Raw genomic sequence first — 12,615 nt, 5'->3', positions numbered from 1 at the left:
TTATCTTAAAAATATTACTTTTATTGTTCTGTACGGAGTTGTAGGAGGTGCAGGAATGATAGAAAGACGCTGCCCCCCTGACATTTCTCCTGGTGGGCCGCCGGTATAAAAAGATGAGATAAGGAATGTTACAGTCCTCGTGATAAACAATCAGCAACCTTTTCTCTTTTTATTTATTTTTTTTTCATTATTATTTAGAAGACAAGAAAAAAAAAAAAAAAAGAACTGCAAATATAGGTTTTGCTAGGTGAATATATATTTATATCATAAATCCCCCTAAATTAAGTAAATAGTAACCCCTCTTAAAGTTTTATTTTTATTATAATTTGTTTTGTTTTTTTGGTCCTTAGGGAAAATAAAATAAAATATAACCCATTAGAGGGCTTAGACGTATCCAAAGAACAGAGCGCTTTTTCATGATGCCATGAGAATATACGAAATAGAAAAAAAAAAAAAAAAAAGGGGTGTGCATCCCGGGAATGGGTGACCATCACCAAAAAGAAGTCATGCAAATCGCGATATGGAATGATATGTTTTTGTTTTATCCACCAGGAATGATCCCGCTGTGTTACGTGGAATGACGTGATCATTTGTCTTTTTCTGGCCTGTTACGGGTATTGTAACAGATCAGAGAGTTTCATACCAGCTGCCTCTGTGACCCCTTAAAATATTGTCTGGTAAAACAGCTGGAGGACGTAAAGCTCCCCCCACCCTTCCCTAGTTGTGGACCTCTCCCCTGCCTGCAGTGCGGAGCCCTCTATGCTAGGACCTCACCATGAGGTCGGTGCTTTATGAGACTATGATATAAAGGGAGGGGGGAAGACGACGTTAGTACTCTACTGCGTGGGCACGGACCGCATGCCTCTTGCAAGATTTGTAGGACCAGGAATAAATACCCCAAGGTAGGGAGAGGGAGGGGGCTTGTGAGAACTGTACAAGGTGCGAAAAATGAAAAAAAAAAAAAAAAAATTACCCAGAAGCGCAGTCTACGTGCCAGCTGTGTGTGGTAGCACCCCAGCCCCTTAGCCATTGCATAGATAGCTTTGCAAAGGGGGGAGGAGTGGTCCCTGCAGCCGCTTCTGCTCTGCCTTCTCCTCCCTCCTTGCAAAGGGAAAGAAAGCTAATGTGATCCCCTCCCTCTCCCCTTTGACATGGGGGGATGCTAGTGACCCCCCCATCTCCCCTGACCATCTGGTGCTTCTCCCCTTCTGCAGCTGACAGAGGGAGGTAGGGCAGTGTTGATCTCGTCCCCGTCCAGCTCTCACAGGTCGCTCTCGCCGTACAACGCAGTAGAAAAGGACATGTAATCCAGTGCTCCAGGCACTGTATCGGGACCGTGGTAGGGAGCCATACGAGAGATGCAATATTCAGCTTGATCTGGCGGCAGCTCCCGGCGCAGCTCGGCTGCGGTGATGTAATTCTGGGAAACAGAAAAAAAAAGTTTGTCAAATGTGTCAAAGACCTAAAAATCAGCATCATCTAGACATAATACAGCAGCCTCCTACCTTATCCCCAGCGAGGACCTTAAAGGACGCAATAACTTGATCCGCGGTGTCTGTGTCTGTGGTCTCTTTTGACATGAAGTCAATAAATGCTTGGAATGTCACCATACCCGAATTGTTGGGGTCGACGCTGGCCATGATACGGTTAAATTCTGCATCGCCCTGACAGTGGATAACAAGATGATAATTAATCAATCAAGAAAGTATAAAAAAACAAAAGCTATTAGGAAAGAACAGTGGGCACCACAGAAAGTACAGATGTGGAAGAAGCATACCAAGCTGTATCCAGTAGATATTAGGAGAGCTCGAAAGTCATCGGCATCCAGAGCGGAAAGTCTCTTCTTTTCCAAGAAACAGCAATAAACATTGAACAGAGGAAAGAAAGGAAAACAAAAAGGGAAAGACGCAGTGGACGAGGAGAAGGTGCGAGTCATGTCAGAAGAGGACAGATCGAGGAATGGAAAGCAGCCATACAAACAGAGAGAGGAGAGAGAAAGCGGCAAAGAATTAGTTTGGCGTAGCACGATAAATGTGGTACCTGTCTGTCATTTTCCACATCATAGCCCAGACTGATGAGACAAGCTTTGAATTCTTCAGGTCCCAGAGCACCCGTGTGATCCTGTTATGAGAAGATGGTGGAGGAAGGACACGATGGGTCCGGAAGAGCAAGCGGTGGGCAGGAGACACAGGCGATGAAATGGAGAGGAAGGTGATGGGTAGACAATGGAGGAGAAACAGAACATTACATTACACAATGCAGAGAACGACCTGGAGACACGGCTCTCCTTAGGCTACTTTCACACTAGCGTCGGAATCTCCCCGTCGCAATGCGTCGGGCAGAGATTCCGACGCTAGCGTTTGACGAACTGCACAACGGGTGCAGCGGATGCATTTCTCCGGCGCATCCGCTGCCCCATTGTAAGGTGCGGGGAGGTGGGGGCGGAGTTCCGGCCGCGCATGCGCGGTCGGAAAAAGCGGTCTGTCAGGAGCAAAAAACGTTACATGTAACGTTTTTTGCTCCCGGCGGTCCGCCACAACACGGCGCAACCGCCGCACGACGGTTGCGACGTGTGGCAAAGCGTCGCTAATGTTAATCTATGGGGCAAAAATGCATCCTGCAAACAACTTTGCAGGATGCGTTTTTTGCCATAAACGACGCATTGCGACATATTCCAAAAAACGCTAGTGTGAAAGTAGCCTTACTCTGACGAGGGACTGACGAGAGGGAGGGAGATCGATTTGGTTATGAAATGGGCCTGGAAACCTGCCTGCATATCTCCGACTACATTCCCTGTGACCACCCAGGGGCTCTCACCTTGTCAAAGTGATTGAAGGATGCTCTGAACTCGTGCATCTGCTCCTGGCTGATTCCCTTGGCGTCACGTGTTAAGATCTGGTTCTCCACCTCGTTTATTGTCCTGGCGATAGTGGTGAGCAGATGTTCCCAACCCACACGGATATGCTGCAAAAGGACAAAAGTGAGAGATTACCGATGGCCCAAGATGCAGTGCCCACAGTAAATGTTTTGATGGCGAGGAGTCGCACCTCCATGGTGAAGTTTGTGTGCTTGTTATCGAAGATCAGGGCCTCCTGGATGAGCTGATGCTGCTGCTCCAGCTTGTCGATATTGGGCTTGTAGTTTATCACGCTTTGCTCGTACTGCTTCAGGTGATTCATCTGATCCTCCAAGGTGCCGTGCATTTCAATGGCGATTCTTCCGATCTCCTGAAAAGACGAGATGACATGAATGCTTCATAGTAATTACCAAGGAATGAACATAAACTAAAAATCGGTCACCGGCAGGCAGACAAAAGCGCGGTGTATTAGCTGGATGCACGTGCGTCTTTAGCATTACTGCTGGAGACTTTGCTCCATCACATAAGTATCTAACATACAGAGAGGCTCCATTACATTGTCACCATGTAGTACAAGTATAATATGTACACCAAATACATATCATATATTCTGTGGCGTAAACTGTGTGCAAAATTTGGACCTGGGCCCCCATCTGCATTTTGGTCAACCCCTTCCTTGTCTAATGTCTCTCCCCATCCTGGACCCCTTTCAGGTATAATGCCCCCCATCTCGGGCCGATTCCTGGTATAATGTCCATTCTGTTGCTTTTTTCTAACACAAAAAGAATAAACTGTTCTTCTTACCTTCCTCTGCTCCCACGACGTGCTGCGTCCTCTTCTATAGCCTGCACCTAAGTTTGGTGTGTCAGCCATGGGCAATGCATGCCAGCAGCCTGTATTATATACTGCAGGGAGTTGGTAGGTCTCTGCACCGTACTATATTTGAAGGATAGCTCCCAGACACACATCCGATTGAAATATTTGCTTGTGTTGGCGGGCTCCCCTTCCATGCATCGTTAGACCCCTGCATGTATTTAATATATTTGGTCTAAAATTCCTCCAAATGCATTACCACTATTATACACTAGGTGGCGCTTGTCTCTTAGTGTTTGTATGTCGCCGCCAACACCCGATATGGACGGCAAACAAAAGCCTGTAAGCAACTAAAACACGACATACTTCCATCTTTCCCTGAATCCAAGGTCCCACCACGTTCGCTTGGTTAGCAAACTGGAGACGCAGACGCTCGTTGGACTGCTGCTTGTCTTGCTCTCCTTTCAGGGCGTTGTCTCTCTTCGGAACCAACTGCTGAACCTGGCATGAAGTAGTAATGGGCGTATTAGAAATTGCCGTTCTGCTCAGGTTTGGGACATCCAAACCAGGTCTCGTGGACACCTACCTTTTCCCACTTAGCATTGATGGTCTTTGGGGTGACGGTGGTGTAGGGATTCCCGGAAGTCAACTTAATGTGGTTGTAATCGGCAATCTTCTGAGCTTGGCTTTGGATGTCAAGAATGGCTTCTCTCTCGCGGTCAGCGTCTGGCAGCGTAGACTTAAACTGCTCATGGGCTGCCATAAGCCCCTGAAACAAAAAAAAAATAAATAAAAGCCTTGTTTTACCCCAGTTCACCAAGACCCCCGATGTCTGCACCTCTAAGAAATGCACTAGATCTTACGTCGATCTCTTCGATGGTGTGCACGATGAACATATCCTGCAGGTCCTCCATTGCTCCTTCCATCCAGTTGTTGAAAGGTGCTGCTCTTTTGGCATATTCCAGATACAACTGGTCTATGGCCTCCAAATGCTTCTCTGTTTGCTACAGGAAAAAAGTTAAAAAAAAAAATAAAAAAAAATGATCAAGTATGGGGAAAATGTAATTAACCCAAAGCGGCGTGGCATCCCCCGCTGTCCTCACCTCTAAGGCTTCCCGTCTACTGTGCGTCAGCGAACCCAACAAATCCCACTGGTCACAGATCTTTTGGCAGCGGTCGTTTACCGTGGGGGAGTCGTAATAATCGAGTTCACTAGAAAAGACAAGGATGATATAAAAAAGGTAGAAACACCAAGAGCATCATTTCGATATTCTGCGGAGGATGCACTCGCCCCCTCGCTGCTCTCCACGTGTCAGTGGAATAAAAGGCTTCATTCACTGTGGCCGTGGCAAGCTCCGAGACGTGGAAGTTGTGAAACTACGGCCTTGGAATGTCTTCTAATAACGGTGTGCGAGGGATGGAAACAATGGAGGCACTGTAGGGTTTTATCCTACACACCTATGTCAGGAGAAAACCCACGTGGGCAACTTCAACTCCAAACCAATCTATACAGGTCTCAAATGTTTAACATCTGAATATGGCGGTTTTTATACAGAGAAGCCTGGAATAAACCGTGAATTACATCACTGGCACAGTAGTGGGCTCTCAGATTAACTACATGAAGCCGTGTGCTAGGGATGAGGGCTTCTCAGCAGTCAAAAGGACACCGTCCGCTGCCGATAGACTGCAGAGGTGACCGGTAGCCTAGGCAACGAGAATTAAAAATCCCTCCGTTCAAATTCGTTTAACATTCCTGTTAAAAGGGGCAAGTATTTCATGATCACTCACTTCAGCTCCTGTGCGATGGCGGCAATCTGCTCCACCCTGTCCTGGTGGGCCGCCAGGTCGCTCTCAAAGGCCTCATGTTTTCGAAGGAGAGCCTTGATTTCGGCAAGAGGGGCAGTCTCGTAGTCCTTTTGCGTCAACATTGCCTCTTTGCCTATTCAGAGGAGAAAATAAAGACGTGATGCCTTTCTCGTTTCCCCTCCTTATTTAGCAGTGTTTCTACAATCTTTGCAGGCCTCCATTACTCTGGTGTACGGGCACAACACTCACCATCAGTCCAGGCCTCGTGTATTAAGGCTTTCTGGCGGAATTTCTCAGCCAGGTGGTCCAGCCTTTCTATCCTACGGATTTCATTTAGGAGCCATTCTTCGTAACCCTTTTCTGCCTGCTCCAAATGCTGCCAGCCATTATTAATGTCCTGAAATTGGAAGACATTTTAATGGGGAGTATTCGACGGGGTTTTTCAGGATTGGTAAAACATGACCTGCTTCCTTTCAGCACCACAGCCTGTGGGCGATACTGAAGCTTGGCGCCTTTTACAGAAGAACGCACAATTTACGGAGAGGGAGAAGTGCCACTCCCCATTAAATTCACAGGACCCCGACACTCACCGACACCATCTTCCCCTCAGAAGGCATAAAGGCCGGTCTGTTACTGAGCCTCAGCTTGGTCTGTAGGGTGTTAAAGTTTATCTCCAGCTGGCATTTCTCCTGGACTTTTGGTGGTTTGTGTACTCGGCGATAGTCACGGAAATCTTCAAGTTTTTGCTGCATATCGTTCATGGTCTTCTCCGGCTGACGATCTTCCAACCATGGGATGGTACGGCGAATCCACTCCAACAGCTAAGAGGAGAGGACGGCTTTCATTACAGAGAATACACTGACAACAGAAAAACAAATCCAAAAAAAAAGGGGAAAATTTGCTGAAACCGTTTCAAGAGTACAAATATTAATGGGATCTTCTATCACTATAGCTGGTGGTGTCTCATCGGGCGAGTACAGATTTAAGCAAAATTATGGCATGCCGAGCTTCACAGAGCAAATTTAGGGCAATGGGGACATGGAGAGGTCAACCTTAGAAAACCAACGAGACGTGAAGGACTCACATCACTGGCCAGCCTCTCGTAATCTTCCATCAGATGCTCGTTCTCTTGATTCACGGCCAGGACTTTGCAGATTCTGTTGGCCGCCGTCTCAGCCTAGAAAAAAATAAAAAATAAAGGGGACATTTGTTTAGAAGGCCATAAACATTTATGGAGGTGCTCACCCAAAATATCATCACTAATGGAAAAGTGCAGAACTGGCAGCCAAACTGCAAAAATACGCGACCAAGATAAGTCTGGACACCCAGGAATATAAGCCATACAGTTACGCCAGTGGACGCTACTTTGTGGGGCAGCAATGACAGAGGCGCTGTATGCATTTTCATGTCAGTCTGATTACGGTGATCATAAACATACAATTTTTTTTCTATTTTTATGAGAAAAAAATATATATATTTATGCTTTGTGCCGTTATTTTCCGAGACCAGTAACATTTTTACTTTTCTTTTTCTGTTGCTAGGGCTGAAAGACTGCATGTTTTTCAGCAGGATGAGCGAACGGATGTATGGATACCAATTTTGTGTACATGTGTATTGGTAAGCCATCAAAGCATCATCATTTTTATCTTTTTGGGTGGGTCAAATGACTATTACCATTATAACACCTACCACATATTGGGATAGGAGCTTGGAAATGGGAATAGCCCCTTTAACTTTTTCTGCCTTGTGTCAACATCATATAGTAACGGTCTCCTGTGTCCCCCAATAAAGAAAACTTTTTTTTTTTTTTTTTTGCATTGCTTTTTGGCACAATTGGGGGGACGTGAACCTGCAAAAGCACAATAATGCATAAACTGAAAATCTCAGTTTCAAATGACGCTCCAGCTAGGAGCAACCATCACAGGACTGAAATGACAGCAGTGGGGGATTGGGGGGGGGGGGATCTGCCATAGTACCTCACTGATCCCTCGCAATTGCGTCGCGGGGTACCAAGGGGAGCCAATACCGGTGTGCAGTCCCCTTAAATGCAGCTGACAGAGTTTGACAGTGGCATTTAAATAGTTAACAGCCACACTGCGGCTATTAAGAGACAGACGCTGGCTATATCACAGATGATATATGACCTGTGTGAACGGAGCTCAAAAAGCAAAAATATGGCAAGTCACGAAGTGTTAAACTAATGGATGTGTATATACATAGGATCTACGGTGAAAATATAATGTGCTATTTCCATGCACCAGAGCTCCCCCTTCCCTCACCAATAACCACCAGCCGCTGATGTGAACGGACATCATGAGCATCTGTCAATCATTGGTGAGGGAAGACTAAATGAAAACATAAATGCTTTGTTATCTGACTGGCAGAAGTGTCAAGGTGCAGCGTTAAGGTACCATCACACATAACGATATCGTTAACGATATCGTTGCTTTTTGTGACGTAGCAACGATATCGTTAAGGAAATAGTTATGTGTGACAGCGACCAACGATCAGGCCCCTGCTGGGAGATCGTTGGTCGCTGAGGAAAGTCCAGAACTTTATTTCGTCGCTGGATCTCCCTCTGACATCGCTGGATCAGCGTGTGTGACGCCGATCCAGCGATCTCTTCACTGGTAACCAGGGTAAATATCGGGTTACTAAGCGCAGGGCCGCGCTTAGTAACCCGATGTTTACCCTGGTTACCAGCGTAAACGTTAAAAAAACAAACACTACATACTTACTTTCAGCTGTCTGTCCCCGGCGCTGTGCTTCTCTGCACTCCTCCTGCATCCTGTGTCAGCGCCAGCCAGCCGGAAAGCAGAGCGGTGACGTCACCGCTCTGCTTTCCGGCTGACCGGCGCTGACAGTGCAGAGTAAAGCAGAGCACCGGAGGACAGACAGCTGAAGGTAAGTATGTAGTGTTTGTTTTTTTAACGTTTACGCTGGTAACCATGGTTAGACATCGGGTTACTAAGCGCGGCCCTGCGCTTAGTAACCCGATGTTTACCCTGGTTACCGGGGACCTCGGGATCGTTGGTCGCTGGAGAGCTGTCTGTGTGATCGACCGACATCGTTGTCGGTATCGCTGCAGCGTCGCTTAGTGTGACGGTACCCTTACTGGAAGGCCACTTGCATTGAGAAGAATAGGGAGAGACTGCAGTTTATTAGGGTGTACAGGGGTTAAGAAGGGAGTGATGGCGAGGTGATGACCTCGAGAAATAAGATTAGGATAAGGGAAGCACCCAAAGAAGAAATGCCAGCAGAAGCTCACCTTCTGAGCACCAGAGAAAGCGTGGTAGAAGCAGGAAACGTAGGTCATTATGGCCTTCTCATCAGGCCTGAGAGTGCCCACAATATCTGTGCAGAGAGGAAAGAAAAGGACAAGTGCCAGGTGAGGTGGTGCAGGACCAGCCAGGAGCCAGGCGAAGGGCTTCCCGTCCCAGATCTGCACCTCTCTGCCCTCTTGTCCGTGCCAGGAATGATAAGCTGGGAGTAGGCTCGTTATGTTTCCAGAGTTAAATAACTCCTAATGACAGTAATTACTACAACCAAGCTACAAAGTTCCTGGCACGGAGGTGACAACATGCCGCGCAGCTGCAAGAGAAGCGTATAAGGCATGCGGAAGAGAGAAAAGAGCAAGAGAGCGGACAGGTGGGGGCGCTGCGGTTGCCCCAAACACTACCTTCTGGGCTCCTGAGAAGGCGTGGTAGAAAGAGGACACGTATGTCATGATGGCCTTCTCGTCGGGACGAGCGGTGCCCACTATGTCTGTAAACAAAGGAAACATGATGAAACAAATGGTAAGTGGTCAACAATCAGGGGTCCTTGAAGAGGGGGGCACCAGTCCAGACATTAAAGGTCCTACAGTTATTGTTAGAAGGGGAAAAGAAATATCCAAGAATCACTGGACATCAATCACAGGTAGACAAAGACAAAATTGCTGGTCTGCATCTGGACTGGACTACAGGAAGAAAAAAAAAAAACAAGAACAACCCTAAGGCGTTTCATATGTGCATTGTCATCTTCGAAATTAAAGTAGCACCATACCAATTTTTTATTTACACGTATAAGGATAAAAGATCAGTAATATTCTAGCTGTGAAACTCGTGTCAGACCTCACATGTACCTCCTGCCCACCAAGTTATGCTGATCTGACTGCCTCCTATGCAGCTGATGATATTGGTTTTATATACATCATGGAGTTACATAGTGATTGGTTACAGAGTTATAAACATCACACTGCCGGAGTATATGAGCTACAGCTTTATACTGGCCTTCCCTGCCTCCTGCTTGAAACAGCTCACATGCAGATACTTATCACAAGAAGGAGGCAACCTGAAGCTGCATCACATAGCACTTGAGACTTCCAAGTGGAGTCACAATTTATCCTAGGTCACTGATCTATCAATAGGAACAAATAACCTAGGATGTGACTGACCCTCCCACAATGCCAGATGCACTATGGGAAATGTAGACTTCCTTAGGAGAATCATATCAGAGGTGAAGAAGACGACCAATATATAGGTCATACATAAGAGCAGCTACATTAGACATAAAAAAAAAAAAAACTTTCAGACTGCTGCTTTAACTTAAGACCACAGCTCACGATACATACCTTCAGCATCCAACATCTTAGGAATATCCAGATACTTCTCAGCCACTTCAAAGGCATTGTTCAGGTTAGTGACTGGGTCATCCTAAGATACGAGTGAAGACGGTATGTAAGAAAATTGAGGACTCTTAAAAATCGACATACAAATCGGGTCTTGGTTGCTAATCTCCGCTTACTTTTCTCAGCTTATCATATTCTATGAGTTCAGGCCTGTGTCTGTGAATCAAGGCATTGAAGGCAAGGCCATCCTTCCAGCTGTAAAAAGAGGTGGGGAAATGATTAGTCAGGAAACTGCAATTATAAGCGGGCTTTAACACAGAAACTGTAGTAAAGACCAGTTTCACATAATCGTATTATACGTGTATTCCTTTCTGCACCCATGAAAAAAAAAAAAAATTGCAGTGTCCAAACTCCGTCTAAGGCTGCTGTCACACTAGCAGTATTTGGTCAGTATTTTACATCAGCATTTGCAAGCGAAAACCAGGAGTGGGTGATAAATGCAGAAGTGGTGATGTGTTTCTATTATACTTTTCCTCTATTTGTTCCACTGCTGGTTTTGGCTACAAATACTGATGTAAAATACTGACCAAATACTGATAGTGTGACAGCAGCCTAATGGACACAAGTGACTTAGATCCTTGTTCGATCAGATGATTACGTCTTTGATCAGGACAGCTTTCATAGGCATAATATGGGTGAAGAAACGTGCCATATTTATGCCTGTGTGAAAGAGGCCCATGTCTGTATCACCAAGCAGAGGACTCCCTGGCCTCATCAGTGAGAGGCTCAGGGATTTCAATGCTCATGGCAGGGATCAGAAGTTGTGTCAAGGACAGGACGAGGAATGGAAAGAAAGGAGAGGAGAGTATATGGATTTATTTTCACTTTTTACATATTATGCTTATTAGGTTCTGGGGAGTAGAGAGACCTCATATCGTAATAAGTGACCGTAAATTTGTGGATTCTCCACTAATCTATATTCCTGGGAAAATCTGCGTGAACGGGCGAACTCGAATTTTGCATGGTTTGCTTATCTCCAACTGCAATACTCCAGTATTGCAAGGTTATTTTATAAGCGATCGAGTGAATTTAAAGTCAAGTCAAAAGGGTTAGTAATGGATAAAAAAAAAATAAAACAAAATAAAAAAAAAAAAAGTTTAAAACCACCTGCCTTCTCACAAAACATATGCGGTGAAATCTTAAAAAGTGAACTTCTATAGAATTGACGTGTGCACAATTGGATGAACTAACATTTCAGAAAAACATTCCCTATGGTGAATGCCGAAACAGGGGAACCATTTTTAAAAGTCAGATTTTTTTTGTTTGTCACTTTGCATACAAAGAAAAACAAATGTATTAGAAAAAATAAAACCAGAAGGCCGAATGGACGCCTAAATGATACAAAAAAACAAACAAAAATAGAACAGGGTGACCAAAGCCCTCAAAACTCCATGGACAAAAAAAAAATATATGGCTCAGAAAATAGATGACACCACTGTCTGTCAAGAATTTTTAGTAAAAAAAAAAAACAAAACAAACTATTAATCTTGACAATACTAAGGTCATCATTATTTATAGTATACCTCTATGGTATCTGTACCCACAACTGTTATTTTTACCAAAAAGTAAACATTGTAAAAACGTTACGATATTATGCATTATATGGTGAAATTAATGGTCTCATTCAAAAGTAAAACTGGCCGCACAAAAGTCTTTATACAGCTACGTCGATGGAAGGATTAAAAAAAAAAAAAAAATATAATAATAATAATAATAATAAAAAATGTATTTTGGAAGGTGAAAAAAAAAATAAAAATGAGGGCATCTCCAAGGGTTTAACACATTGTAAGGCTATGACATGTCCGTTCAAATGAGAGTTGTGAACATTTGTATCTGGAAAACACATCCCTACACGATGCACTCATTAAAAGCCTGACAGTGTGAACTAATCCCCGGGACCCCAGACTTGCATATTCCTCATGTAGAGCGTCACCTGATGTGGAAGTTCTGTACATTGACATTCTTATAAGGCGCTGTCTTCCGCTGACACCAGAGCAGTAATCCTTCCTTTGCAGAAGTTTCTGTGGAGATGAAGACGTTCAGCAGGAGGCCGATGATTTGGACACCATCAAAAAACAAAAAAAAAAAAAAAAAAACGCTAGAGCACTTACCCTCTACAGAGATATCCTGAATGGCGAAGCGAAGAATAATGGTCCAGATCATTCCTAAAGTCATCTTAGTATTTCCATCCACAATTTCTAGTAGAAAGATATAAGGACATTAAGTCAAACCTAAAAGAACCGTGTAAGAAACCCTGAAGGCGATAAGACGCTGCTGCCCACCTTCAGCGCCGATGGAGACCAGCTTCACGCCTTTACTTGCAATGAAGTCCAAGGCTTTGTTGACGTTATTGATCTTATGGACTCTCATCTTTCCTCGCTCAGGTTTGGGAAGACGCTCTCCTAAAGCAAAGACGAAGAAAAGAAATGTAAGACGCTCACTCCTTAGTGACCCCCGAGTGCAGATGAGA

At 44.9% G+C, this 12,615-nt stretch overlaps 1 protein-coding gene across 2 annotated transcripts in view; it reads right to left on the bottom strand.

Moving 5' to 3' along the window:
- ACTN4 (actinin alpha 4) overlaps positions 1 to 12,615 on the bottom strand; it is a 46,943-nt gene continuing 34,328 nt past the window's right edge. The window contains exons 3-21 of one of the 2 annotated variants that reach the window (XM_069746548.1): positions 12,428 to 12,547; positions 12,257 to 12,343; positions 12,079 to 12,166; positions 10,262 to 10,340; positions 10,089 to 10,170; positions 9,156 to 9,241; positions 6,561 to 6,653; positions 6,067 to 6,297; positions 5,726 to 5,873; positions 5,459 to 5,609; positions 4,774 to 4,882; positions 4,534 to 4,674; positions 4,257 to 4,439; positions 4,037 to 4,171; positions 3,048 to 3,227; positions 2,818 to 2,964; positions 2,041 to 2,121; positions 1,506 to 1,664; positions 1 to 1,420 (exon numbers count right to left, since the gene is read on the bottom strand). In XM_069746548.1, the coding sequence (XP_069602649.1) occupies positions 1,262 to 1,420; positions 1,506 to 1,664; positions 2,041 to 2,121; positions 2,818 to 2,964; positions 3,048 to 3,227; positions 4,037 to 4,171; positions 4,257 to 4,439; positions 4,534 to 4,674; positions 4,774 to 4,882; positions 5,459 to 5,609; positions 5,726 to 5,873; positions 6,067 to 6,297; positions 6,561 to 6,653; positions 9,156 to 9,241; positions 10,089 to 10,170; positions 10,262 to 10,340; positions 12,079 to 12,166; positions 12,257 to 12,343; positions 12,428 to 12,547 (2,459 nt within the window). In that variant the 3' untranslated portion in view covers positions 1 to 1,261. Of the gene's footprint in view, positions 1,421 to 1,505; positions 1,665 to 2,040; positions 2,122 to 2,817; positions 2,965 to 3,047; positions 3,228 to 4,036; positions 4,172 to 4,256; positions 4,440 to 4,533; positions 4,675 to 4,773; positions 4,883 to 5,458; positions 5,610 to 5,725; positions 5,874 to 6,066; positions 6,298 to 6,560; positions 6,654 to 8,744; positions 8,831 to 9,155; positions 9,242 to 10,088; positions 10,171 to 10,261; positions 10,341 to 12,078; positions 12,167 to 12,256; positions 12,344 to 12,427; positions 12,548 to 12,615 lie in introns of both variants that reach the window. The other variant, XM_069746549.1, reaches the window with a different exon arrangement.

Source organism: Ranitomeya imitator, chromosome 2, assembly GCF_032444005.1.
Source record: "Ranitomeya imitator isolate aRanImi1 chromosome 2, aRanImi1.pri, whole genome shotgun sequence".
Classification (NCBI taxonomy): Eukaryota; Metazoa; Chordata; class Amphibia; order Anura; family Dendrobatidae; genus Ranitomeya; species Ranitomeya imitator.
This window is presented reverse-complemented; position numbering and strand designations above follow the sequence as displayed.